Below are 26900 nucleotides of genomic sequence, written 5' to 3' on the forward strand. Positions count from 1 at the left end.
GAATTAATTCCTAGTATCCTTGGGTGTCCTTGAAGGGTGGAAAATTAATTACTCTGTATTGATATTTCTTACCATAATGATCTCTATCTCTCCTCTACTCTTTACAGTATGAATTTAAAGTGAAGAATATCAAAAAGAAGAAGGTCAACATCATCGTGTCCGTGGACGGGGTGAAAGTAGCGCTGCGGAAAAAGAAAAAGGTAATGTTTATTCATTTGTTAGTTTAAAGGGTGAAGCTATATTCATTCATTCATTCGTTTGTTCGTGTTTTTTTTTTTTTTTTTTTTTTTTCATATGTATTTTATTTATTCATTTGTTAATTTTAATTATTTATTCTTACACAGTGGTATAGTGACATTTAACAAAAATTAAATATTATTTTTATTATGTTTTTTCAAACATCAAAAAGAGACCCTTCATATAACACAAATCTGTGCGATGTGCAAAATGAAACAAAAATAAAACAAAATAGGAGGATGATGATATACAAGGCCAACCTCTCTTACAAAGTATAATCACAATAATTACAAAAAGGGTATTCAGATCCTGCAGAATTCCCAGAAATGGTGTATCTAATTCTTTCCAGGTGTAACATAGAAGTGAGTCCGGATAGTCAGAAAAGAGGAACGTAGTATTTTTCTTCCACAAAAGCAGGATAGCTTTCTTGGCTACAGTCATTCCATATTGAACAGGTAATCGTACCTTTGGACTGAGAGACACCAGTGAGTCTGACCAACCAAGAATTGCTATCATTGGGTCAGGAAGTAAAACACAGTTATAGACCTTGGCAAAAAAACTGGAAAATTTCTAGCCAAAAACTCTGAATTTGTGCACAAAACCAAAAAAGATGTGCCAGAGTACCCTCGGCAGCTTTACACTTATCACATATTGGGGAGACAGAAGGATAGAATTTGCTAAGCTTTATTTTAGAATAGTGAAGTCTATGTAGTAGCTGTAGTAAATGCTACAGATTTAAATCTATAATTCAGCTATTACAGACAAATACTTTTACTATGCAAAGTATATTGTTTGCAATACTAATGTAGGATGATGATGCACATGAAATGCACCAGGAACTCTGTATCAGTATTTTCGTGTGATGTTAGAGACTATAGAGAGTCTTTGCAATGATATATAATTGGCTTTTAAGCATGGAAATATTGTGCTATAAATTGTTTTTGGGCTGTACAGTACAAATGTTCATATTGGAAGTTAACACTTGCACTAAATACATTTTACATAACCTATCTAGAGGTAACTTGATTCAGTGTCAGGTTGTCATGGGTGGATTGCTTAGATTCTACCTCCTTTTTTAGTAGCGACTGCATGTCATAATTTAGATGGGGATGATGGCTATAAGCTTCAGGCAGCTTTAAGCTTAGACTAAGGGTTTGATCCTGGAGTTTTTGAGATCAGTGGAGAATAACACGCATCACAGCTCTACTTTACTGTGTTCGCCCTTTGGCAAGACACTTTGCCTTAAGCTGGTTTCCAGGATGGTTTTGTCCTTTGGCAAAATGCTTAGCTCAAAGTTAATGGGTACAGTCAGCCATCTTAAGTTGCATTGTGCTGTACATTTAAACCTAAAGTATTGATTTGCACTGGTGCTTTGTCTCTTGGTTTAATTTAGAGTTGGAACTTAAATGAGAAAATTGATAGAGCAAGTTTCTGCCCCGGATATATTATCATATATTAAAGCTTGGCTTGTGGTGTTCTGAAATGATCTCTTTGATTTCCTGCAGAAAAAAGAATGGACCTGGGATGAAAGCAAGATGATGGTGATGCAAGACCCAATATACAGGTGCGGAGCTTCATAAAATCACTCTTTTATTTTAACTGCATCCAGCTCTTGACCAATGGATCTGTCAGTCCTGAGAGTAAGTGAGTCATACCTTGTGTCAGCCCTCAAGTGGAGGCTTTCAGTGGGAAAGGTGAATAAAATGATTGTGTCATGTTTTCCTCTAAACCGTGCTCCTAAATATATCACCTTCACAATCACAGTGGCAGTGTTCGCACAGTCAGTGTTTAAGATTGACAACCGTTTTACGATCAAGTGTGACTCTCAGATTGTTTATACAACAGACTGTTGTGATCAAATTATGTCTGAATGGATTATTTTTGCATTATTATTATTATTTTAAATAGTTGATTTGAAGTACAGATCTGTGTCAGACGTTTCTCTTTTTTTTCTTTTTTTTTTCTGCTGTGTGAATGTAGCCAATGCGATTTTGTTGTTACTAATGTTTTATTCTCAGTCTAATTCTCCATTTCATTCAACCTGTCCTTGATCCGTAAGATGCGTCCTCCTTAAAGTCTAGTTTGGTATTTCTCCCCATGAGGAGACTTGCTGTGACTGGCTCTCAAATGTCACACACTGTTAATGTGCTACATAACAGATAATAATAAAAGAAGCCAAATAAAGACTCAAATGACGCTCGTAGTCAGAGCGACTTACAGAATGTGACTTTCTGCTTCATAGGATTGTGGAAAAAGGCTTCAGTTACTGACCAGAACAATTTAATAAATGAGACTGAGAGATTTAATTGCACTCTATTTCATTTAAGCAATTAGACAGTGGGAGGCTCAATTAACACCAGATTAGTCTTTTGATTATGTAAATTAGGACAGCGAGTGTTTTGCAGATTGGAAAAATCAATGTACTACTTTATCTCAGTGTATTGAACGCAGCCTTTAATATATTTTGGAGTTTCTCAAGGGGAATCAAAGCGAATTTTGCGGAGCAGATCAGTTTGCGTGCTGTTTGCCGACTGTGTCTGGCAAATCCTGGATCATGAGATGTTGTGGTTAAGAGTTCAAATCTCTGGATTAGTCGAAAGAAAGCAGCGGAAACCATGTGGAGACTGTCATGTTGGGACTGCAAGGTCATTATTACCTTACAGCCATTTCATACACAGCCCACTTACTGTGTTCCTCTAAGCTTTGCTGAGGAGGATGCAGGATCCAATTTACCAGTCGCTGACAGACTTAATGAAAAATGAGGGGACTACCACACTATGTCATCAGTATTAATCTTTACTTGCACTTACGCCCTGATGCTAAGCATCAGATTGATTTAGAGCTGGCAGGGAACAACTGCATTGTCACAAAAACATCTACCAGTGGTAACCACAGGACAGTCTTATAAGACTCAAAGTAGAAATGATCTGATGGCCGAGATGCAATCTTTTCCTTGTATCCACGATAGCAGCCACCTGGAGTACGAGTATTTCATCTAGGATTTAGTTGAGCCGTGTGACTCAAGGGCATTCGGTGAAATGCGGTCGGGTTGGTTTGTCTGTAAAAGGCATAGAAGTACAGAGAATAAAGAAATCTTTTTTTGCACTGATTCTTTCATGAGTCTGTCTTTGGGTTGGAAGCAATTTGAGAAATTATTGATGATTTTAAGTGGCGATGGAAGTAGGGGCTATTAATGAAAGAAGCTTTTATTCGCCACAAAGAATTTTGAGTTTTTGCATTTGTTTGAGAATGAAGATTAAGCTCTTTGGATATGTAGGTCATGAATATTTCCATTTGAAACTTTTTAGACAATTTTGTCATTTAAAAATTCTCACCTTTTAAAGATTCAGTAAAAAAAGCATATTCAATATGCTATTTTTCTTTACTTTGTGTGTGTGTGTGTGTCTTGGGTCAATAAGACTTTTTTAATACATTTAATCAGGACACATTCAATTTAAAGTACTTTAAAAAAAAAAAAAAAAACTTTTGATCAATTTAATTGATGTTTTATAATGTTGCAAAAGATTTTTATTGGTATGTTAAGAATGTTTTCTAAAGTATTGTGACACTGAAGGAAAAAAAAAAAACAGCTTTGCCATCACAAGTATGCACTACATTTTGAAATATATTAAAAAGAAAGAAAACTGTTATTTTAAATTGTAATAATATTTCACAATTTTACTGTTTTTACTATAGTTTTTATCAAATAAATGCAGCCTTACGGAGCATGATAAGAGACTACCTTCAAAAAGTAGTCCTTTACCCCAAACATTTTAACAGTAATCCTAATCTGGTCTATTGTATTTCACTTTAAAAATTCACCTCTTCAGTTTCATTAGCTCAGAATTGAACGTTCCCTTGTACATCTGGGAATTGTAAGAAAGCCAGTGGTCTTGGCACACTCTTACACTAAATGCAAATGTTAAATTGCAACTCCCATAAATTGCAAGCACTGATATTGCGATATGTTTTTATTTTTGTTTGGTACATTTTATGTTTACATTTTTATGCATTTGGCAAATGTTTATCCTAACCAACTTGCATTGCAGTCATTGTATCATGCTCATGTGTTCCACAGGAATCAAACTCATGACGTTGTGTTGTTACTTTTTAAGCTACAAGAATTCCTATTCAACATGCTTTTTTATCAGACTTTTGTAATTTAGTATATACTGTACACATGCAGCAATCTTAATTGTATGCATTTCCTAATTCTGAACTTTTTCAGTGATTAAAACTTAAGTCAAACTGAGCTAAATTTTGTTTGCACATTTTTTTGTCAGTTTCAAAATCATATACTTTTTGCTGCTGCATTCATATAGTTTATACACTTTAGTAAAAAAAAAAAAAAAGTCTGCTTAATACTGAGCAGATGTTAAAAATCAGTCTTAAATATTAAGGCATGCAATAATTTTGTTCATCAACTCTTCATCTTTCCTGGATCACAGTGTTGGGATTGGTCCAAAGCAGTAGCCAATATCTACATCAGCACTGCTGAAAAAGCCCCAGAATGCTTCATCTCCCAGGCAACATATGAGCGCAGTCTCCCCATTCGAATATGAAAAGCTTTCTCGGTCGTCCTTGCTCAAGGGTATGTGTGTGAGCACATGTGTGTTTGTTTCTGTTTGTTTGCGTGTTGAGGACACACAAACCATTAGTTTTTTTTTTTAGTTTTTTTTTTTTTATGAATACACTTCCATTAGTGCTGAAGTATCCACCGCAAGCAGCCGATAATACATGACTCCATGATTAAAACCAACTCTATCATAATGGATACCCTACTGGCATCTTCATGTTTATGCAAGTTTTCCAGAATTGGCAGGCATGTGACTCCCAAATGCATCTCTCTCGTACTGCAGATCACTCGTACTCTCTCTTGTTGTGTAAAAAATGTGGTTTTGGGTGATGTTTGGCGGTGTAGATGTGATAATTCATCCATATCCTCACATTCCCTTCACCAGTATCATTGGTGAAATAGTTCGCTAAGTCCCAGCAAGAGGCGGAATACATTACAGTAGTACTAGGCAAAAAGCACGTAATCTCAGGATGATGAATAATGAGTGGCTGATTTTTGTACTTACAGGCTCTGATCAATGAATTTATGAATCTACTGCATTGCAATGTACACCTAAACCATATAGTGTGTGTGTGGCTGATTGCCATCTGAAAGAATAGACCAGCATGTGAATCAGACCACCCATCTCAATTATAAATTAGACTTTTATCTGATCAGAACAAGACCGGGAATACATTCACTGTTTGTATAGCAAATCCTGCAAGTCTGCATAGGCTGACTGCCCAATGGCAGGTTTGGATAATTCCTGGTGCATTGAAGAGTTTAATTAAAATGTGACTTTCAGCCTTACTGCAGAATCACAGGACCTTAGCCTATGTGATGTCAAGATTTTATTATCATGTATGCATATCTTGGGAATGTTTGTCATCTGATGGAAATTTCATATTTTGCTCTATGTACAATTTAACTAACCCTCAATATAGTTCAGGTCCCAATTCACAAATCTAAATTGTTTGCTTCTATATTGCCTTGAAATTTTACTGTATATTTGGATGAAATGCTCCTTTAATATAAAAAGTCATAATTAGGCTACATCTCCAAGTCATTCTGACCAGTGTTCTTTTCTTTTCTTTTTTTTAGTTATATGCATTACCGTTCAAAAGGTGGTCAGTAAGATTTTTAAAAATGTTTATGAAAGTCTCTCCAAGGCTGCATTTATATGATCAAAAATGCATTAACTGTATTATTGTGAAATATTATTACAATATACACATTTTTATAGTTTTCTATTTCAATATGTTTTAACTTGATTTATTCCTTCCTTTGATGAAAAAGCTGGTTCAGCATCATTACTCCAGTCCTCAGCGTCACATGATCCTTCAGAAATCATTCTAATATGCTGATCTGGAAACATGTATTATTGTTATCAATGTTAAAAACAGTTGTTTTGCTCATTATTGTTGTAAAAACCATATATATATATTTTTTTAAATTAAGGATTCCCTGATGAATGGGAAGTTCAGAAAGCATTTTGTGTTTTTTATTAGAAGTGCGTTGTACTATTATAAATGTCTACTGTCACTTTTAAACAATTTAATGTTTCAATTGAAACACACACTCGCCACAAATCCTGCCTCTGTATTCACACCCCATTAAGGCCTGCATTGGGCTCATGCTTTAAGGGAGCGTTTCAGGATGTAGACCACCAAAGTAGCTTAATCCTCATATTCTATCTCTGTAGTGTCGGCTAAAACAGACTGAAAATGTAATTCTAAATGCCATCTCATGCCTTCATAATACCTATTTTGTTAGCTTCACATTCTCATGCTGTAGCCGTGGACTTTAATTGGGTGGGTATTGGAGAAAACCTTGTGCAAGCCATACCTCTACTGTTCGACTGTTACAAAGCAGAGACTTATTAAAATTGAAATTCACAAAGACATGAATGTCTATTCCTTTAATGAGTGTTACTGTGGTGATGCAGTTTCACTTTATTGTTTGCTTAATTTAATGTCCCACACACATTAACCTGATTAAGTAATATTTCAATGTTTTTGTTCAGTTCCAAGTTCACCAGTTATTAACATCTGTTATCTGTCAGACAGACGGTTGATTACACCTGGTACTGACGCGCATCTCAAATGGTGAGCAAGCCGTCAAGTCTGACATTTATCAGGACGGCTTTGCATTAATTCTGCGAATTCTGTGATATTTGATATGTGCGTTTCAATTTACATGTATATTATGTGGTTTCAATTATTGGATCCGTTTGGACCCAGTTTACAGCTGTGCTTGTGATCTGATCACTGTAAACAAGGGCTCAGATAAGGAAATCTGATTGTATCATAAAGACTATTCGCCCAATAGTTTGTGTGAGTCACTAGGGAAAGGGTGTGAAGACCATGATTAGTGGCAGTTTAATTTTAGTGTAAATGTAAGTAGCAACGGTTCACGTCACACCCTTTGGTATGTGCTAGTGCATTTAATGTTATTTCCTTTTTAGTAACACGGTCTGCAAGCATATGGCATCACTGTTAAATGTTGTTCTGAGCACACCGTGATAACAGTTATATTACCCAAATTGTTTCCTACACATACAACCAATTAAACCTTTGATCACACTAGTCAGTCAATGCAACTGTAACTTTAGTTCAAAGATAAACTATTTCCATAGTTTTTCTCCTTTATTTGCATTTTCTACTTTGCTGAAGTAGCAGCTTTTGTATTTTTAGTTTGATGTTATTATGTAAAAGTGTTTTCCACTTGTCTAGTAACTACCATTCAAAAATGAGCAAGGACACATTCAATTGCTCAAAAGTGACAGTAAAGACATTTATGCTACAGAAGATTTATTTATCAAATAAATGCTGTTCTTTCAAAGAATTCTGAAAAAATGTATCACAAAAATATTAAGCAACACAACTCATAAGAGATGTTTCTTGAGCACTAAATTAGCATATTAGAATTATTTCTGAAGGATCGTGTGACACTGAAGACTGAGGAAAACTTGACAATTTAAATGTATACAAAAAATATGCAAATCGATGATTGTACAACTTTAATTGAATTCTGTATCAATGTGCCAAGTTGCCATACTACTTGGCAACCGCACAGTTATTTAAGCTAATGAACTAAATTACTTGGCAGAATTTTTTATTTATTTTGATTCTTTTTATTAAATTATTTATTCATTGAACATTTGGTTTGGATGAATTTTGTGCTGATAATTAATTGTCATACAAATAATTGCGATTAACAACTTAATTCTGTCAGTTCACTTAGAGTGTAAGCCTTACACATTTTTTTTTTTTTTTTACTTGAAATTGTATATAATATTATACAAATTCATAAAATAGGCCTATGTGATAAACTATAATGCTGTGTTAAAATAATCTTTATTTATTCAATTATTTATAATATAATATGATATAATATAATGTCATGCAGTCTGAATAAACCCACAAACCTCATATTGTCTAATTGCGATTAGATTGAATAACTACAATCAGACGATTAATCAATAATTGTGACAGGCCTTTTTATGTATTTGACATTTATGGCCAGATTTACTAAATAGGGCAAATTAGCGTGAGCACAATTCCAAAAAAGCACTGATGGTAGTGGAACGTTAAGCGGATCATTTCCATAATGACCAATGCAATCTACCAAGAGCAGTGCAAATTAGCATCTGGTTAAGACATGGTTTTTGGGTGTTAAATAATGTCGCAAATACCAGTAAATTGACTTGCACAAAACTTAGTAAATCACCTTGCATGATTCATTTAAATACTTTCCTCCCATAAAACTTGCAATTGAAAGGGAAACTCCCTAAATCTGGCTCTTAGTCTGTTGTTGTGTTGTCATTTTTAACAGCTCTGTCTAGACTGACATCCAGTTTCCTGTTTTGGTAGTATACGATGTGCAGATGTAAATGTGTGCTCGCAGCAAGTGTACACAAAGTACAAAGTATCTGCAACCTGGCAGGAACTGTGGGTAGCTTTCTGTTTGAGTTCTGTACAGAGATGCATAACCCAGCATGAGCTGTTGAAGAGTCAGCAATGTACATTTCCCAAAAGCTTTCTTTTATTTAGTTCACTTTCCCCAGATTTCTTTTTTTTCTAAATCCTGCTACCCTTTATCAGTTAAGTGTGCAAGAAAGATTGTAAGCCCTTCTGGGAAATCTTTTCCATACTGACACAAGGGTCTAGTTGTCTGTGTCTTATTAAAGTTCTGACTTGTTTCCATCTAAAAGTTGATCATTTAATCATTTCCTTCAGTGATTCCTGCCTCTTCTCAAACTTTCTCTAACTAGAAAAGTGTAGCCATTTTCCCCCCAAGTAACCTTTGTAACTGGGTTTTCTTATGCTTTAATTATTATTTCATACGTAGGAATGATTCATATTTGATTGCTGCAATGATGTGCATTCAGTTTTCTCAAAGATTTCAGTGAATTACCATTTTAGTAGATCAATAAAAGACATGAATGTCTGAATTTAGTTAGCTATTTTTTTTCCGGTTGAACCGAAAGATTAAAAGCATTATTAGGTGATATTTTTAAAGACTTACTAGACAGCAGCATTTATCAGTAAACCCGTTATTTTGATTGATTGAGTGCAAGAGTGTGAATATCTGCAAAAATACCACAAGTATAATTTTGTGGCTAGTATGCTTTCTCACAAAAACATAGTGAATAGCATTATTAGATCTGAATTGCATAAGTCTCTTGTGGGATGACCTTGGTGCTCTTTAAAAGTCTGAACTTATTCAGCAGACATTTTCATCAGCAGAGTAGACAAGGGAAGGCCAACAGGAAAACTGCTGACACACTGGCTGATTGGAATTGATACTGGATGGCATAGTTTTTGCCAGGCAATGCTTCTTTCACCATTGACGCAAATGACCTGGCTTTAGCACTGCAACATATTGAGGAATGCTGTTGCTAATAAAAGTTCAGTTTGATTTAAAGTCTTATACGATCCATTTCATATTGCTCTATTTTGGCATATTTATTATTCCTTACAAAGAAAGCTTGCTTTTTGGAAATGTCCTGCCAGCTAATCATGAAAGAAAAGGCCTGAATTGCTGTTGTTGTTGATTTCCTTCTGGAAAGTAACAGATGAATGCTATCAATTTATATGCCAGACGGATTGCGTATTTTTTTTTAGCGCTGTACCCGTGCTGCCATTTGCGTAAACCTCATTGCACGGCACATTTAGCTTGTAGCAATGCATTCCGATATTCCATGAATACATAAAAGGTCCACCTCATTGGTCGTCTAAATGAGCCACCGGAGGGCATGGAGGGTGTGAGGTGTGTGGCTGATGAAGTATGTCAAGCACGTCGTCTGTTTGGGGGTGATTACTGTCAGAATGCTCTGAAAGGCTGTAGATAAAGCAGAAGCGGAGGCAGATATGCCCTCAGAAAGACTTATTGCATAGACAGAGGGTTGTATGTTTTCCTCTATTCAGTGTTAAACTCAATTACAGGAGGCTTGGAAAGTCGTAAGCTATAACTTTTTAGTGGAGGGCATCCCTGAGAACCCAGCATGCACCTCCAGAACATATGTATGTGAAACTAGGCTGTTTAAAGACTAACCTAGAGGGATGCACATAAAACTTCCCAATATCCAACACCGTTTGATCCTTAGCCAACCTTGAAGGAGTTTAACAGAGCTGCTCGTAGTTGTCTGCATCATCTTCACTTTGGTGAATTCAGTAAAGGATACGGCATATTGAACATATTGATATAGTTCACCCAAAAATTTAAATTGTCATCATTTACTCACCCTCAATTTGTTTCAAACATGTATTAATTTCTTTCTCATGTGAAATCATACATGAGAGAAGCCAGTCAGTTGAGTTTGTGGCAAAACCTTTTACAGTGCTTGCATATTGTTGTCTTTCAATGCATATGATAATTCATACTCGGAAAGTTGAACTGAAATGACATTCATTACAAGATGATTAGTTAAAAGATTTCTAAAGCACCTGCAGACTATTTTTCCAGTCATGAATTTTGTCATTGAGGATTTCTTAAAAACACACAAAAATCTTGTCTCGTCTCGTTTTCGTGAACCCAATCCTCTCTCGTCTCGTGAGCAAAGTGTCTCGTCACAGCCCTAGTATATAAGCAACTTTGTTTCATTTATCATGTGAATTCCTTTAGACAGAAAAACAGACGTTCTTGCCTACAATGAACCACAATACATTCACAAATCATGCTCATCAGTTTTTAAAAACTTGTAGAGTTCGCAGAGCTCAAGTTCTGTTCTCATTACAGCAAAAGAGGGACAAACCTAGGTTTTTTTTTGTATTCAAAATTATGGTGATTTTAATATGATTTATTTATTGATATTATCCAAACTCAAGCTTGACCCAACCATTATAATCCCTCTTTTTACTCATCTTTTTATCTTGTTCTTTTTTTTTACTGAGATTCTTGAAGTGGGGTGACAACATTTGTCTTAGAAAGGAGACAGTTGTGTGTGCTTGCAGATTTCCAAGAGCGGAGAGACTAGAGAGAGGTCTCATTAGACGTGTCAGTGGGAGCTCAGAGGAATAGACGGATGGCTCTTAATTATTGACCCGCTTGGCATCTTACGACACTGAGATTGAGATTCTTCTCGCCTTTCTCTCTTTACTGCCCCGTCACTGTGTACCCGTAACCCGACACATCCATTCAGAGTCTGTCAAAGCTGCTGAAGGAAACAGACGTTATTACTGTACAAACTCACCTGTTGCTCTTAAATAATAGACATTTAAGGGTGATTATACTGTATGTGTTTGTACTCTACAGTGAACAGACTTGATTAAAATCGGGACAGTTCCATATTTTACATGCTATGTCCCGCTCCACAACAGAGGTTCAGTCAGGTTGCCATTTGTTGTAATAATTGGTCTGTGTTTTTGTTTGTTTGATTGATTGATATAGCTGTCATTTTCATAAATGGAGTTACTGACAAAGATGGTTGTTGACAGGTTTGGTCATTCGAAGGAATAAATGGCCTTCTTTTATTATTTTATTTTAAAATAACAAAGATAATACTGATTGAAACCCAAAGTATTATAAGTCTGAAATACTGATGATTAAAATATGATGAGAGAAAAGGAACATGGCAATATATTAACTTTGCACATCAGTTTGCAGATTATTGCTAGCTATTGTTTATTTCATTCTGAAATAATTATTGACTGATCTTTGTTTATATTGCATTTTGGCAGTTTTTTGTATTAATATGGTAAATTTTAAGCTTTTTTGTCGAAAGACAAGCTTAAAATAATGAACACTTATGTAGTTAATTGCCTCATTAATATATATTTTTGAAATACTGCATAAAGAACTACATCTGTTGCTTCTAGGGCTGCACAATAATGGTTAAAATGATAATCACGATTATTTTTGCTCAAAATTATAATCGCGATAATTAATCACGATTATTCTCATTTGAGAAACTACAGAGAAAGAGAAGAGACAGTTAACGGTTTTGCACGAGTATTTGCGCAAAATCCGCGCAGATTTGGTTTACACGAATTTCCCCAGCAAAGTCAGTAAACATAATAACATACCAAATTGGCCAGTGATTTGACAGCGATACCCGCCAAAGTTCATTTTTAGCCGCATTTGACGGGTTGGCAGGTGTTAATTTCAAACCATCAGACTTCATTTAACCAAATACAACTTCCTCAGACAGCAAGTCAATACAAATTGTAAGTCTTCTAGTAGCTGTGCCAAGAAAAATCTGAATCATTCCCTTCCGAATCTTGCAGAGACGGAGAGTGTGAGTAGGAGCTGTCCATGAGCTATGAGCAGGAGCAACTTTATGATTCTCTATGGGCTTCTCCCTTGACTTTATTGGACTTTATGCCTCCACGTCCCCCCGATTGACTACGAGCTTCTCCTCCTGTCTCTACGGTAATTTCCAGAGAGTCGCGTTGTTATGACGCAATCGTTAGCCTGTTTTTACAAAAACTGCTTCTATGGGGCCATAACGTAAGATACAAGGTAATGGAGCATTTTATACATTGTCGTGTTTCTTTAGAAATAAATAATGGACAAATGGAGTCTTTAAACGCCTCAGATGTAAAGTTATTCGCTGTCAAAGTGACGCCAAAATGAATGGGAGTCAATGGGATGCTAACAGCAGGTGAAGGCTTGATAGCCAATGGCGGCCGCTGGGGGTGGTACGGAAATCGAGAGCTCGATTACCCCCCCGCTTTTTCCGCAGTGTAGAGCGCGCGCGTAGGGTTGCCAGATTGCACCGATTAAGTAAAACACGGGGCATAAAATGTAAGAGAAAAGCTCTGTTTGGGTAATTTGGGAGATTTAAGCTATTCAGATCTGGCAACCACAAACATCAGTGCTAGTGGGGACTTGTTTACAATGCAAGATAATGCAAATGTCTAATAAAAAAGCGTTTTCAGGATAAAAAATGAGCGGGCAAATATCGCGACGATTTTTTAAAATTAATCGAGAGAGGCAGATATCGTTATCGCGATTAAAATATGATTAATCGTGCAGCCCTAGTTGCTTCCATCACAATATTGAGATAGAAGTTGAAAATATCTGGTTTATGTACTTAGATCTACTGTACCTGTATGTACATGCTGATGTCCGTCAGGTAAATTATCAAATATCTTATTAAAACAAACAATTTTTTGGAAATCTAATAAACCATTTTGAGTGTTTTTGTTCACCCACTGTGTTGGGGCACATGCAACACACGTCTCTGACCTGTCCTGATGTTCTATCGTGGCCATCTGCTCACTCTATTCTCTCCCAGCTTCACGTGTGTGTGTGTGTGTGTGTGTGTGTGTGCGCGCGCGCACATGTATGTGTGCCAATGGCACTTCAGTTTTGTTGGATGCAGAAGGGCTATAGCAAAGAAAATACCAATCAATAGGCATTTTATTTATTATCTTTCAATGATCATAATTATAGCTGCATTAATGATGGCAATAGTTTTAATAGGAAAAAGTATGCAATAAAAGGGCTTTTTCTTTTCCCAATGTTCAAATTATAGGGATAGCAGAGAGAGAACAGGAAATGTTGACAAGAATAGAGGGGATCGGGTTCAGGAAATGACGCAAGTCGGACCTGAACTCCTGTTGCTAGCATGGGAATGTGCATGTGGAACTCGCACTGACTGCGAAGACTCCAGAAAAAAAAGAAAAAGAAAAAAAAACAAAAACATTAAGTCAGCTAGTGTTGTGTGCTGAAAAGGCTTTTGTCATTGTTATGCTTTCCTAATGAAAAGTTTAAATGGCTGTGTCAGCTTAAGACCTCTTTCCCTCCTTCACTGTCAAGAACGTCTTTCTCCCTTTCGTTGTTTTACTTTCTCCCTTGTCTTTGTAGAACAGCCAAGTCAGAAAAGTCAGTCTAGGCTTAAATTCTCTCATCTGTTTGACAGCACTATTACATAGCACAGTTAGAAAATAAATGTGATGTTTGCCGGTAGTACATTTGTGAGCTATTGTTTAAAGAAACATTATGTATTTAAATATAGAGTTTGTTAGTTCTTAAGTTGATTGGATTTCAGGATAGATGGTGTATTCCTCATTTTTTTAAATGCCAACAATATGCTGAGATTTAACATAAGCCCATAACTTGCAGCTTCTTCCATATCTACATTTCTTGCGTTTTTTCCTGTCACTACCATTTTATTTCCTCATTCATATCTTTTATTTACAAATGTATAACAGAGGATTACTACATGATCCATTCCAAGCATGACAGATTCGGCTCAGGTTTGTGTTATTTGAGGGTGTCGTTGGGTTTGAGCTTGTAATTAAATAAAATTAAATTTATTCTAAATACACTCCCGTTCAAAAGTTTGGGGCCAGTATGATCCTTTAAATGTTTTTAAAGGACTCTCTTAGACCCTGTTTACACATGGTATTAAGATACTTTATGGTCAATCGGATCGCAAGTGGGCGACGCTACATGCAGGTGTAAATAAGGTCTAAAACGTTTTGAGCTTGTCCGTTTTCAACCACTTCCAGAAGTAGTCTAAAACGCATTCGTCCAGATTGCTTTCGTCGCGTAAACACTCATGTAGTCAAAGAGCCACAAAAGGCTGCATATTCTCCGCCTACCGACCTAATGCATAACATAATTGGAAACGCGCTAGCCAGACGGGACTGGAGACCCAAGTTTGGTTTGTAGACGAAAAACATACCAAGCACAGTGTTCTCTCACCATTCCTGATTTCTAACACACACACTCACAGCGTTCCACGTGGTCTTGCGGCTGTCAGAGCAGAAACGAAAGTTAATTTGTACAAGGTTATTATGTCCATTTAGATCAAAAGATCTGAAAAAAACACATACATTTACATAGACCCTCCCCTCAAAGAAATCAGGACAGAAGTGATTGAAAGTGGACAAAAGAGAGATTAAAACACCAGGTGTAAACGTGTATGTGTCTGCCTCATTTACTTCCGATCGACTTCCTACTTCCGTGATCCGATCGACCAAAACACATCTTAATACCAGGTGTAAACAGGGCCTTATACTCACCAAGGCTGCATTAATTTGATCAAAAATGCATTAAAAATATTCTATTATGTACAGTAGAATTATTGCTAAATATATTGATTTTAAAGAACTTTTCTATTTTTTTCTTTTTTCTAATTTAATCTGAATTTTGAGCGTAATTACTCCAGTCTTCAGTGTCACATGATCCTTCATAAATCCTTCTAATGCTGATTTGCTGCTCAAGTAACATCTCTTATTATTATCATCAATGTTGAAAACACTTGTGCAGCTTAATTTTGTTTGGGATTCATATTCATTCTTTGATCAATAGAGAGTTCAAAATAACAGCATTAATTTGAGATATCAGTCTTTTGTAACATTATAAAGGTCTTTACTGTCACTCTTGTTTCCTTTTGTGCAATCATAGGAATTAGGCAGTAGACCCAACATGCACTTTGTATTTGCATGAACATGGTAACATTTCACTTAGAGATACTTAAATAGCAAGTGTATTCCTGAAGAAATTAATACATTTGGATGACATGTAATTTTGTGTGTTTAAAGTAACAGTACAAATTGTGTTAGGTCAGCGTGTGGCAAAAGGACACACAGCTTGTGGTTGTGAAAATGAAATGATGCAAATGAAATGCAAATATTGTATGGAAATTAGAGCGGCAGCCAATAAGCTTCAGGAGAAGGTGCTTAGAAGTGTTTGTTCTTTGCAAAGCCTTTTAGCAACGCAGTTGTTTCTTATGCTACTGCTGCTGGTGGTAACGGTATAAATGTGCAGTTAAAAATCCTGTTTGTCTGTGTGTCCTCAGCAAATGCAAAACCGCATGAAAGCCTAATCAAAACACATTAATCATCTTCACTGAAATTTGCCGCTTGAACTTGACAACATGCCCATGAAATCCCCTGACTCATTGGATGAGGCAGCTGACATGTCAGGACAATATTTATTTTTATCTGGCAGACATGAAGCCGTAAACGATTGGGGTCCAGTGGCCCTCTTGAATCTCGGCATTTGGTTTTTAAACATTTTGAGCTAGTTGAGTACATGGATGGAAAAACAGTCGCATCCTAAATCATTTACATGAAGATAACACTTGAATTTGACTATATAATTTGAGTGTAGTTAAGTGATTACAATGATTTTGCTATCCAGAAGCCTGCTAAACAAGGAGCAGCAACCCCAGGAGGCACTTGACAGTGTGTGATTGCAAGCTGAAGAGACTGAATAATGTGTGTATGGGACTCTCTTGGGATGATGGGACTGGGGCCGTTTCAGCTCTAAAGGTGTGCTGTTGCCCCCCTACTGAAGAGGAATGGTGACATTTGTGTGCCTTTATTGTCGCCCAGAGCACAAACTTGGCACCAGGAGCAGGGAGAACTGGCCTGCTGTTATTAACAGGAATATAATAAGAGACATCAATAATTCAGATCTCTCAAGTGCAGAGAAAGTCATGGCTCATCCATACTGTCATCATGACTGCACTTGCCTGTGTAAAAAACACATTAAAAAATTTCACCAGAGGGGCAGTGGAGTTTATGTTATAAAGCTAAGTCATGACTTCATGACATGACGAATGGAAAAACATTATGAAGAATTGCTCTAGTAATTACACATACGTGTCACATATGTTAATAAAGTTAGCGTGTTGTTGTTGGTTGTCAGGGGATTCCTAGGGTATTTTGGTTGGTTACATAGGTGTTTTTTAGGTGGTTGCTCTGATGTTGTTGTGGCTAACTGCAATGGTGTATCTAGAAGGTGTTGTGAATGGTTGCTAGGGTTGGTTGTGTTATTGCTAAGGTGTTCTGGGTGGTTCTGTGGTTGCCTGTGTGCTCTGGGTGACTTCTATAGCATTGCATGATGGTTTGTGTTCTGGGTGGTTGCTTGATAGTTGCATTCTGGCCCAAGCCAAAACACCCCACCCCAAGTCTGTGATATTCTGGTTCTTCTAATATTACTTTGATCCACTTTTCAATTCACATTTAATGGTGAGACTGTTGTTTATGTAATTAGGCTCTTTATTTAGATTTATCGGCCAATATATCGGTTATCAGCCTTCAAATACTGTACAAGGAATTATCAGTATATTTAATAAGTTTCATATTTAATATAGTTAATAATAGTGATGCCCACCTTAGTGAACAAAACTAATAAGTAATGCACAAACGTACAATGTCCTACATGTGACTTTTAGTTATTTTTTTAGCTAAGCCAGGTATCCCCAAAAGTCATAGTACTTTGTCACTATTGATTTTTCATTGAATCAGGATGAATACTTTGAGATTTGAATTCTAATGGACCATCACTCTAGCCTTTCCTGCCTGTTAAATATGTGTGCTTGCCTCTAATATAGAAATGACATTACTTAGTCATTGGCGTCTGAGAGATGAGTAAAGCAGCACTTTAACTTCTAGTATAATATGCTCATTATATTCTTAAGATATGTCTTAAGCAGATCAACCCGTTAAATAAGGCTACAGGTTGTGTAGTAAATTAAATCACTCTCTTTCTATTTAGATGAGCGAAGTAGCGTGCGTTACATATACTCATCAGATATTCCAGCTCCTCATTTTTGCTTTCAGACTTGATAAATTAAAGTGGCGGGGGGAAAAAGCTCTTAAACAGCATGTGTCATCTGTGCAAATCGCTGATGCAGCATGTTTCCCTGAAGTGTCAACAGCAAAGAGAATTCAATTAATGATCGGAGTTTCTCTTCTCCCATCTGTCTAGGACTGTGCGTCAGAATATATCCTTGAGTGGACTGCTGGGTTAATATAGTTCAGATGATCGTTGTCTAGTACATCTCTCTTACAGGGTTTATTCGATCCCTTTAGAGTCACTGCATGTATCTGCAAGCTCTGACATGTAACATGCTGTCATTCTCAGTAGTGTGTGTTTTTTGGATCCATATCAAGTCTGCAATGGTTCAAATGAAGACTAAAGCGATAATAAATAAATATTTCCCAAGCTAATTCAACAATGATACCACAGGACATTTGTGAGCCTTAAAAACACTGTCAGGCTTTTATCCAAAAGGTCAATCTGCGCTTGCTCTTCATTGGTGAGATTAAAATAGTATCTGCTTTCTAATGTCTCAAATTAGAGATGTGGGATCATGGCTGATATTTTCGCAGATAATTGGCAAATTTATATTAATAATCATGAAATCACAACCGATAATTGTAATCAATTTTGATTATATATTTTCTGTGTAGTTTTCCTGCAGTTTAGTGTTTGTTTGTTTTTTAGCCATGTTAGCAATAGCATGCAATACTCTCTATAGTATTGTGTTTAGGGTCATTTTAATCGAGATGAGTAACTACATTTTCCATATTCTATTTATTTTTCATTAAGTAATAAGCAAAATGCTACGTACAAACATCTGTATGTGTTTATTTGTGGGACTTAGGGACCCCTCTCACACATTCTTTGTCTGCAGAACTATTTACACAAGTGTCCAGTGGATGTTTTTGTCACACATCTGTGTTTTTTATCATCTGGATGAGAACTGTTTTAAAGATGGTGTCAAGTTTAAAACTAAATGCATATCATTTTGCTAAAGGTACTTTGGTAATTAAAGTAAAATACATTATTTATATAATCCATTTCAGATATTTAAAAATACCAGACAGGACGAGGTATTTATAATGTACACACAGAAGTGGACACACTTTTTTTGCCCGGCTGCTTTACAGATATTGTACGCTGCATGACCTTCCAATCTGTGTGATGTTTTTGCAGGTTCCTGTGATTCCAATATTTATTTATTTTAATTCCCAGCCCTAATTCTTTGGTCATTTTGACTATATAAGATGTTTTTTTTCATTAGATAGTTCCCTGAGACTCCATTCTATCAACTTTCTTTCAGACCCACAGTGTGATGATTTAAGTGCTGTTTAGGTATATCTGCTTCCTGCTGCCATTTTATTCACTCTGACAAACCCGCTGAAGCAATCTGCTTCATCTGAGATCACCTACTTGACTATATTTTGGGGACAAATTTGTACCCAGAAGTGACCAAGACCTCCCTCATTTGTAAATCTGGTATAAAAATAAAGTAATTAAAGTTTTTTTTTTTTTTTTTAAATGTCAAAATGCAGAAAGTTTTCTGTGATGGTATAGTTTAGGGTTAGTGTAAGGGGATAGAATATACAGTTTGTACAGTATAAAAACCATTACGTGTCAGTGTTTTTCTCTTGTCTGTACAGGTTTATTCAATGAATAGCAAAATACAAGGTGCCGGCACAGACCAAACCAGCTTGCTTTTTCTTGGTGAATGTGTCATGTTGTCTAGCAATCTAGCTATTTGTCTATAATTTCTTCTAAAGGTTCTCTGTGAATGTGCTTGAAAAAAGTTGCAATTGACATCAGTGTGTTTTATTCATCTGCGACAAAGCATTCAGAGTTTTCTGCTCAGGATTTTCCTCAATGCCTTGACGGCTGCATTGTCATTTTTATGAAGCTCAGTCCTCTGCTGTCTTGTGGAGGAAATTGATCCAGATTTGCATGACGTCAATTATTTATCTTGTGGTTTATTTAGTATTTACACTCTGATCTGCATTGCTACTTGTTCATTGCTACAAGTCCTGTTTCCTTTAGGGTAAATGCACTCACACAGTGCTACAATAGAATTGAATGTGCTTGTGATTCATGTTGTTGCTGCTTTGTTTTGCCATACTAACAACATTCTTGTTTAGATGCCCTACCAAAATACATAGCCAAAGGTCATTCATAAATGTCCTTTCCACACAACATTAATGGATTATTGATAAAAGTGCTGAGCACTGCGGTGTGATTGAACCAAAATATAACAACAAAAATGAACCAAATGCAGGAATAAAAGCTTTTAACTGTCCCAGAAATTTAGTTTTTTTTATTTTATTTTTGGTTTTATTTATTTTTTTATTAAATGTAATTGCCTCAGTTTTTGTGGTTGTTGTTGATTTCTTACACAAGGTTTAATATGTTTCTGAATATCTTCCCTTTTTTGTTGTTTTTTACAGGATATTCTACGTATCGCACGACTCTCAAGATTTGAAGATCTTCAGTTACATTGCAAGAGATGGACAGAGCAATGTGTTTCGATGTAATGTCTTTAAATCAAAGAAAAAGGTAGGCCTCTCTTGATCGTGTCTTCTAGTCAGGACATTGAGTTGGTTTCCATTGAGTTGGAGCCTTGTCATTGAGGCTCCAAGTGAATGAAAGCTACTGTCTGTTCCTTCCCTTTTCAGCACATGTATTTTACTTCAGGACATATAGTTGAAGAAAAAAAAAAGAAAACATCATACAAAAAAAGGAACAGCAGCCGTTGGCCATGAAACCGAAGTGCACTTTTCAGAATGGCTATATTTTTCTTCTCACTCTGTCTAGCATGCAGAGCAGAACAATGATTTAGCAGCGGAGCATGTAGATGATATACTGACAGGGTTTGCTTTTAGTTCTTAAAGCTGTCGAATTCTGATCCCTTTCAAGCTTCTGCACTGGATTTGAATCAGTGGCAAATTTAAAAGCTAAAGACGCCCACCACTTCTGAGAAGGATTTGAATCTAAATCTGTTTTTCTCTGCTTGACTGGTTTAAATATTTATTTTTAATATTGGCAATTAATCTATAATGTCATGAGAATCAAAATAAGATTTTTTAGAGAGGGAAAATTAGTAAAAAAAATGTTCTCTCCAGTACTGGTGCCTACACAGTCTATAAATATAGAGAGGAATTCATGCTAGGAGCTAGTTGTCACAATATCACATCTCAGAAATTTACAAGGATTAGGGCTAATTAGGGCTTCGAGAGAAGAGTTTGCAAAGACTTCAAGTACGTATACACTCACCTAAAGGATTATTAGGAACACCATACTAATACTGTGTTTGACCCCTTTTCGCCTTCAGAACTGCCTTAATTCTACGTGGCATTGATTCAACAAGGTGCTGAAAGCATTCTTTAGAAATGTTGGCCCATATTGATAGGATAGCATCTTGCAGTTGATGGAGATTTGTGGGATGCACATCCAGGGCACGAAGCTCCCGTTCAACCACATCCCAAAGATGCTCTATTGGGTTGAGATCTGGTGACTGTGGGGGCCATTTTAGTACAGTGAACTCATTGTCATGTTCAAGAAACCAATTTGAAATGATTCGAGCTTTGTGACATGGTGCATTATCCTGCTGGAAGTAGCCATCAGAGGATGGGTACATGGTGGTCATAAAGGGATGGACATGGTCAGAAACAATGCTCAGGTAGGCCGTGGCATTTAAACGATGCCCAATTGGCACTAAGGGGCCTAAAGTGTGCCAAGAAAACATCCCCCACACCATTACACCACCACCAGCAGCCTGCACAGTGGTAACAAGGCATGATGGATCCATGTTCTCATTCTGTTTACGCCAAATTCTGACTCTACCATCTGAATGTCTCAACAGAAATCGAGACTCATCAGACCAGGCAACATTTTTCCAGTCTTCATCTGTCCAATTTTGGTGAGCTCGTGCAAATTGTAGCCTCTTTTTCCTATTTGTAGTGGAGATGAGTGGTACCCGGTGGGGTCTTCTGCTGTTGAAGCCCATCCACCTTAAGGTTGTGCGTGTTGTGGCTTCACAAATGCTTTGCTGCATACCTCGGTTGTAACGAGTGGTTATTTCAGTCAAAGTTGCTCTTCTATCAGCTTGAATCAGTCTGCCCATTCTCCTCTGACCTCTAGCATCAACAAGGCATTTTCGCCCACAGGACTGCCGCATACTGGATGTTTTTCCCTTTTCACACCATTCTTTGTAAACCCTAGAAATGGTTGTGCGTGAAAATCCCAGTAACTGAGCAGATTGTGAAATACTCAGACCGGCCCGTCTGGCACCAACAACCGTGCCACGCTCAAAATTGCTTAAATCACCTTTCTTTCCCATTCTGACATTCAGTTTGGAGTTCAGGAGATTGTCTTGACCAGGACCACACCCCTAAATGCATTGAAGCAACTGCCATGTGATTGGTTGATTAGATAATTGCATTAATGACAAATTGAACAGGTGTTCCTGATAATCCTTTAGGTGAGTGTAAGTAAGACATATGCGTACTGTAACGGACAAATACAGTATGACTGCATTAGGTCACCACATCTTTTGTTTTCTCATGCACTAAAAAAATATGCTGTTAAATTTACAGTAAAAACAACTGCAGCTGTGGTTGCCAAATGTTTCTGGTATTAGGGGATGGCATATTATTGGTGCCTGTAAATTGTACAACAGAACTGTATTTTATCATGTGATATAATGTTAATATATCAATCTACATTTGGTTGTTTTGTTAAATTTTCAAAAAAGAAAAAAAAAGAAAATATAATGTGTCATTCATTCAGAGACTTCTGGAGGTAAGTTTTTCACCATTCATTTTCACCGTAAAAAGCATGTAGTTGACATTATGTAACAGTAGAATTACGTATATAAAATGTTCACCATATATGGATATTGTATCATGTCAGTTACCAGGTTTTTACAGTAGCAATTTTTCTGTAGAATTAACAAACATTTTTTACAGTGTACTTTGTACCTTATTTACACTTCAGCAAAGCAGTAAAGTTAAGACCTACTGTATATGCAAATTAACATAACTTTTTTCCACTGGAACTAGTCTGTGCATTGTTTGTTTTGTAAGTCTGAACAGGCCTTTCACATAAAAGGCTGCGAGAGACACTAATTAATCTGAATACAACTTTCCAGTCATCTTCAAACTGACTTTGTTTGGTTTCATTCCTTATTATTCTTTGGATGTGAAATTGCAAATAGCATACAGAATGAACACAGTGTAATAGCATTGCCACAACACTAAAAACTAGGAAAACTGTAGAAGACTGTTATTTTGAAAGCCTGACACATGTACTCAATATTTTTCCTTTCGTCATGAAAATGTGGGATTTCCACAATGGCAATTGATTATAGAGCACAAGTTTGGCTTTGGAGAAAGGCAATCAAGAAAGAATTATTCTTTATTTAACAGATTCTTTTGAAAGAAGTCGCTCGATTGAAAGCCCTGTCTGGTCCATTTCTCCCCGGGATCACTGTTCATTACAGACCAGGTCATTCAGAGCTGATCCAGGAAATAATTGTACATCAGCTGCTCAAGTGTGCTCAATGCCCTCAATAAAATGTGCTCTCATTTCTCCTTTGACTTTCTGCAGATTCAAACATTGTAGTCGGAATAATGTTGTTTTTCCATTTCTCACCATCATCCATCAAAATATTGTTAACCGATCTTCAGCGTTTTGTGGAATAGGTGATTTTTTTTGTGCAATAGTCTCATTGAGTCAGCAGACTTGATCCAGTGTTTAAATGTACCTTGAATTATATTGTAACACTTAATGGATTGTCACAACTAGCAAGTTACATAAAGTGTGCACTCAGAATGGGGACTTGAGGCCTGTTCACACCAAAAACGATAATTATAAAGATAACTACAACTATATTAATGTCAACAGTCATAACATGGGATATTGTTCTGTTTATTTTAAGCGCGTGCTGCAAGTTATGTCCGTCAGCCGCTTTACATGCTCGAGCTCTTTAAAGCAGGATGAGTTCTGATTAGCTGTCAATGCTTTTATCGTTCATCAGCTGGAAAAAAAAAAAACATTCTGAAAGTGATTAGGTGGTGTAGTAGGTGTGTTATGGACTCTGCTATTCTTTTTCATTTAGAACGATTTTTAGTTCTAGTTTAGCTATAGTGGTCAATATGAATTTACTATCTGATAGAGATAGAGGTGCTTAAGATAATTGTATTATTTTACCAAATATATGTGTCTGTTGTTCACATTCTGCCATAGTTTATTGGTGACATAAAGTAAAACTGAAAATTAATTTAAAAAATCCATCAGTTTAATTGCATTTCTTTCCATATTTCTCTTATTTGACGATTACTACATTGCTTTTGGGACACGCTATGTAAAATTGTCTGATGCACAAACATTTAGAGCATTTCTATTTGAATTGTTAATAAACGTTTTGAATTCCTAGTCTTTTGATTGTCTGCTTGTATGTTTGACAGCATTCCTGTTTTTATATATATAGCCAGCAAATGTGGAACACAGGAATGCTGCCAATCATACATGTATGGATGTGATGTGATGTGATATTTATCTATATATATGTATATATATGTATGTATATGTGCATACATACAGTATATAATGAATATCCTTGTATTATAAATTCTGTATGATTCTGTCAATTCTGTATGATTCTGTATGTTTCGACTTTTGGTTCATCCAAGAACTGATTTCAGTGCATTAATAATACTAAGCTCTTCCTGATTTCTCTTTAGAGCCAAGCCATGCGGATAGTGCGGACAGTGGGTCAGGCTTTTGAGGTCTGTCATAAACTTAGCCTTCAGCACACCCAGCAGAACGCAGATGGCCAGGAAGACGGTGACGTTGACAAGACTTGCACAGATTCTGGAGTAACAGGTACTGTAATGAACTGTATCCACTTGTCTTTTCATTTTCTTACTTGAAATCAGTGTAGTCCTCTACCATGTCAGGTTTTTATTCTTCAGACTCCCTCTAACTGTCTGTTTGTGCCCCTTGAACTTGGTGTGAGAGGATTATGGATGAGTGATGTTTCTGCTGATCTGTGACACGCTTTGCATTTAGCAGTCCATGCAGTTGTTCGAGGTATTTTGGTGCAATCCACTGCAGTGTTTGAGGAAATCTTTGTGCGCCAGGGCTTTGATAGGCAGGATGGAACAGCACCTCTGATTGCTTGTGTCTGTGGGGCAGATCTCACGGTGCATGGGCCATGGGTTCAGGCTGATCATCCTCCCACAGCTCCCTCTGGACAGGTTTTCCTTTCAAATGCAGATGAGCTCCCACTCACCCACGCACTGCTTCTAATCTGCACAGGGTTCCCCAGCACCAACACGCTGCGGTGTCACGACAGGGAGACAATAACTCACACAGGAGAAAAAGAGAACAGGTCTCGGAACAGACAAGCCCATAACTGTTTCAATTACTACAAAACCTGCCGACTAATAAGCATTGTGCATTGCGGCCTTAGTTTATGAGTCTTATGAGTTTTTATTGTACAGTAGATGTTAGAGGGGAAAATAAAGTGGCTGGAGTTTTGCCAAACTCAATACTTTGAGTTTTGTACAATCTTCATGCCATCACGAGCTGCTTTTTGTGGCTTCAAATTTGGTTATTAGTTATATGAATATTTAATGAATAAAATGAATCGCAATACACTCACAAATTATATTAGTTCATATTTTATCTTAGACAGATAGGGAAAATATATTATCTTGTGCCGATGTGCAATATACTGTACATATGAATACGATTTGTCAACGGAATGTGTATCATATGGGGTGAAATAACTAATATGTAAATAACTTTGTTCATAATAAGAGTAATCTTTTGTTTTGTGTCATGCATCAGATTTTTTTCTGGTCCAGAATGACCTTTTACCTTTTTTCCACGCCAGTGGAAATGCCAGTGAAGATCTGTAAGGGACTGTACATGTAGTTCAGTGTGGAGTAAATGTCTCCGACCTCAGTTCTATTTCCTTTTTTAACTCTCGTGTTATGTTCAGTAATACAATACACAGTTTATGATCTGGGTCAAATTGTCACCCTAAAATAGCCATAATCCCCTACAAATTGCATGTTAATTTAATGACAGTGAACTTATGCAATGATTTCATAGTTCTTTTTACCATGTATAAATGCAAATATTTATTGGATCACCCATGTATTTATTTAATTTGTTTGCGCAATTTACTAAAAATTTATTTTCTAAATTATATTCAGTTTAGTCACTCAAATAATGTAATAAAAATGTAATGCTTAAAATATAATTATACAAGAATGATGTTCAAAATAGTTTAGATGCAGTATAGCATGTCACACCACAGGACACGGCTGTCACTGCTTGACATGTCATGTCAACTACTCATTTCCAGAAATACAGATCTGCTGTACAGACCGAGTGAAGGTGTGGTCGGAACATGCATGGGGTCCCGTATCGGTAACACAATCCCCCCCACAGGGGATCCACAGCTTACATGGGAAAACATCAGTGTTTAGTCAGAATATCTGTTTCTGTACATACATGTGGAGATAGGCAAGTTGTGAAAAGAAAAAAAAAAACTTACAAACATTGGTCCCTTCAAACAAGTGTTATTTTAGTATAATTTTTATACTTATAAAGTGTGTTTTTGTCATTTTTAATAGTTGTTTTTTTTAAATATATCTGTATAGGTTTATATAAAAAAAAAAAATTTGTACATCAAGTTAAACTAAATTAAAATGAGAAATGTTGCCTTGGTTGTACGTGGCATAAACCTAACAGAAGTAAGGCTCATGCTTTAAAAGTTTGTAGTGGCATGCCATGAAGGTGAGTAAATAATGAGAATTTCGATTTTTTTTTTTTTTTCACTGAGCTTTCTCTTTAATCACTGTATCATGCTTTTTAAGCTTTGGAATGAATATTTAACAAGATAAATTGTTTCTCTCTCTGAAGAGCGGGAGCTCACAGGGGCCGAAAAGCCAGCTCTAGATGAGACGGACATTGATGCAGAGGAGGTTCCCCTCCCCGACAGCACAATGGACGACTTCAGTCGCGGCGTCACTGACCTGGATGCGCCCAAGAAAGAGGAAGACGTCACCAAGGACAAAAAGGTATCCAGCTGCAG

At 36.5% G+C, this 26900-nt stretch overlaps 1 protein-coding gene across 1 annotated transcript in view; it reads left to right on the forward strand.

The window, feature by feature from the left end:
- The window catches only part of nos1apa (nitric oxide synthase 1 (neuronal) adaptor protein a), a 102210-nt gene that overhangs the window by 36897 nt on the left and 38413 nt on the right, over positions 1–26900 (forward strand). Inside the window, exons 3-7 of the mRNA XM_084129809.1 lie at positions 108–200; positions 1743–1801; positions 20239–20347; positions 24535–24676; positions 26729–26886. Coding sequence (XP_083985935.1) covers positions 108–200; positions 1743–1801; positions 20239–20347; positions 24535–24676; positions 26729–26886 — 561 coding nt within the window. The remainder of the gene's footprint in view (positions 1–107; positions 201–1742; positions 1802–20238; positions 20348–24534; positions 24677–26728; positions 26887–26900) is intronic.

Source organism: Abramis brama (assembly GCF_963993115.1).
Source record: "Abramis brama genome assembly, chromosome: 11".
Taxonomy (NCBI): domain Eukaryota; kingdom Metazoa; phylum Chordata; class Actinopteri; order Cypriniformes; family Leuciscidae; genus Abramis; species Abramis brama.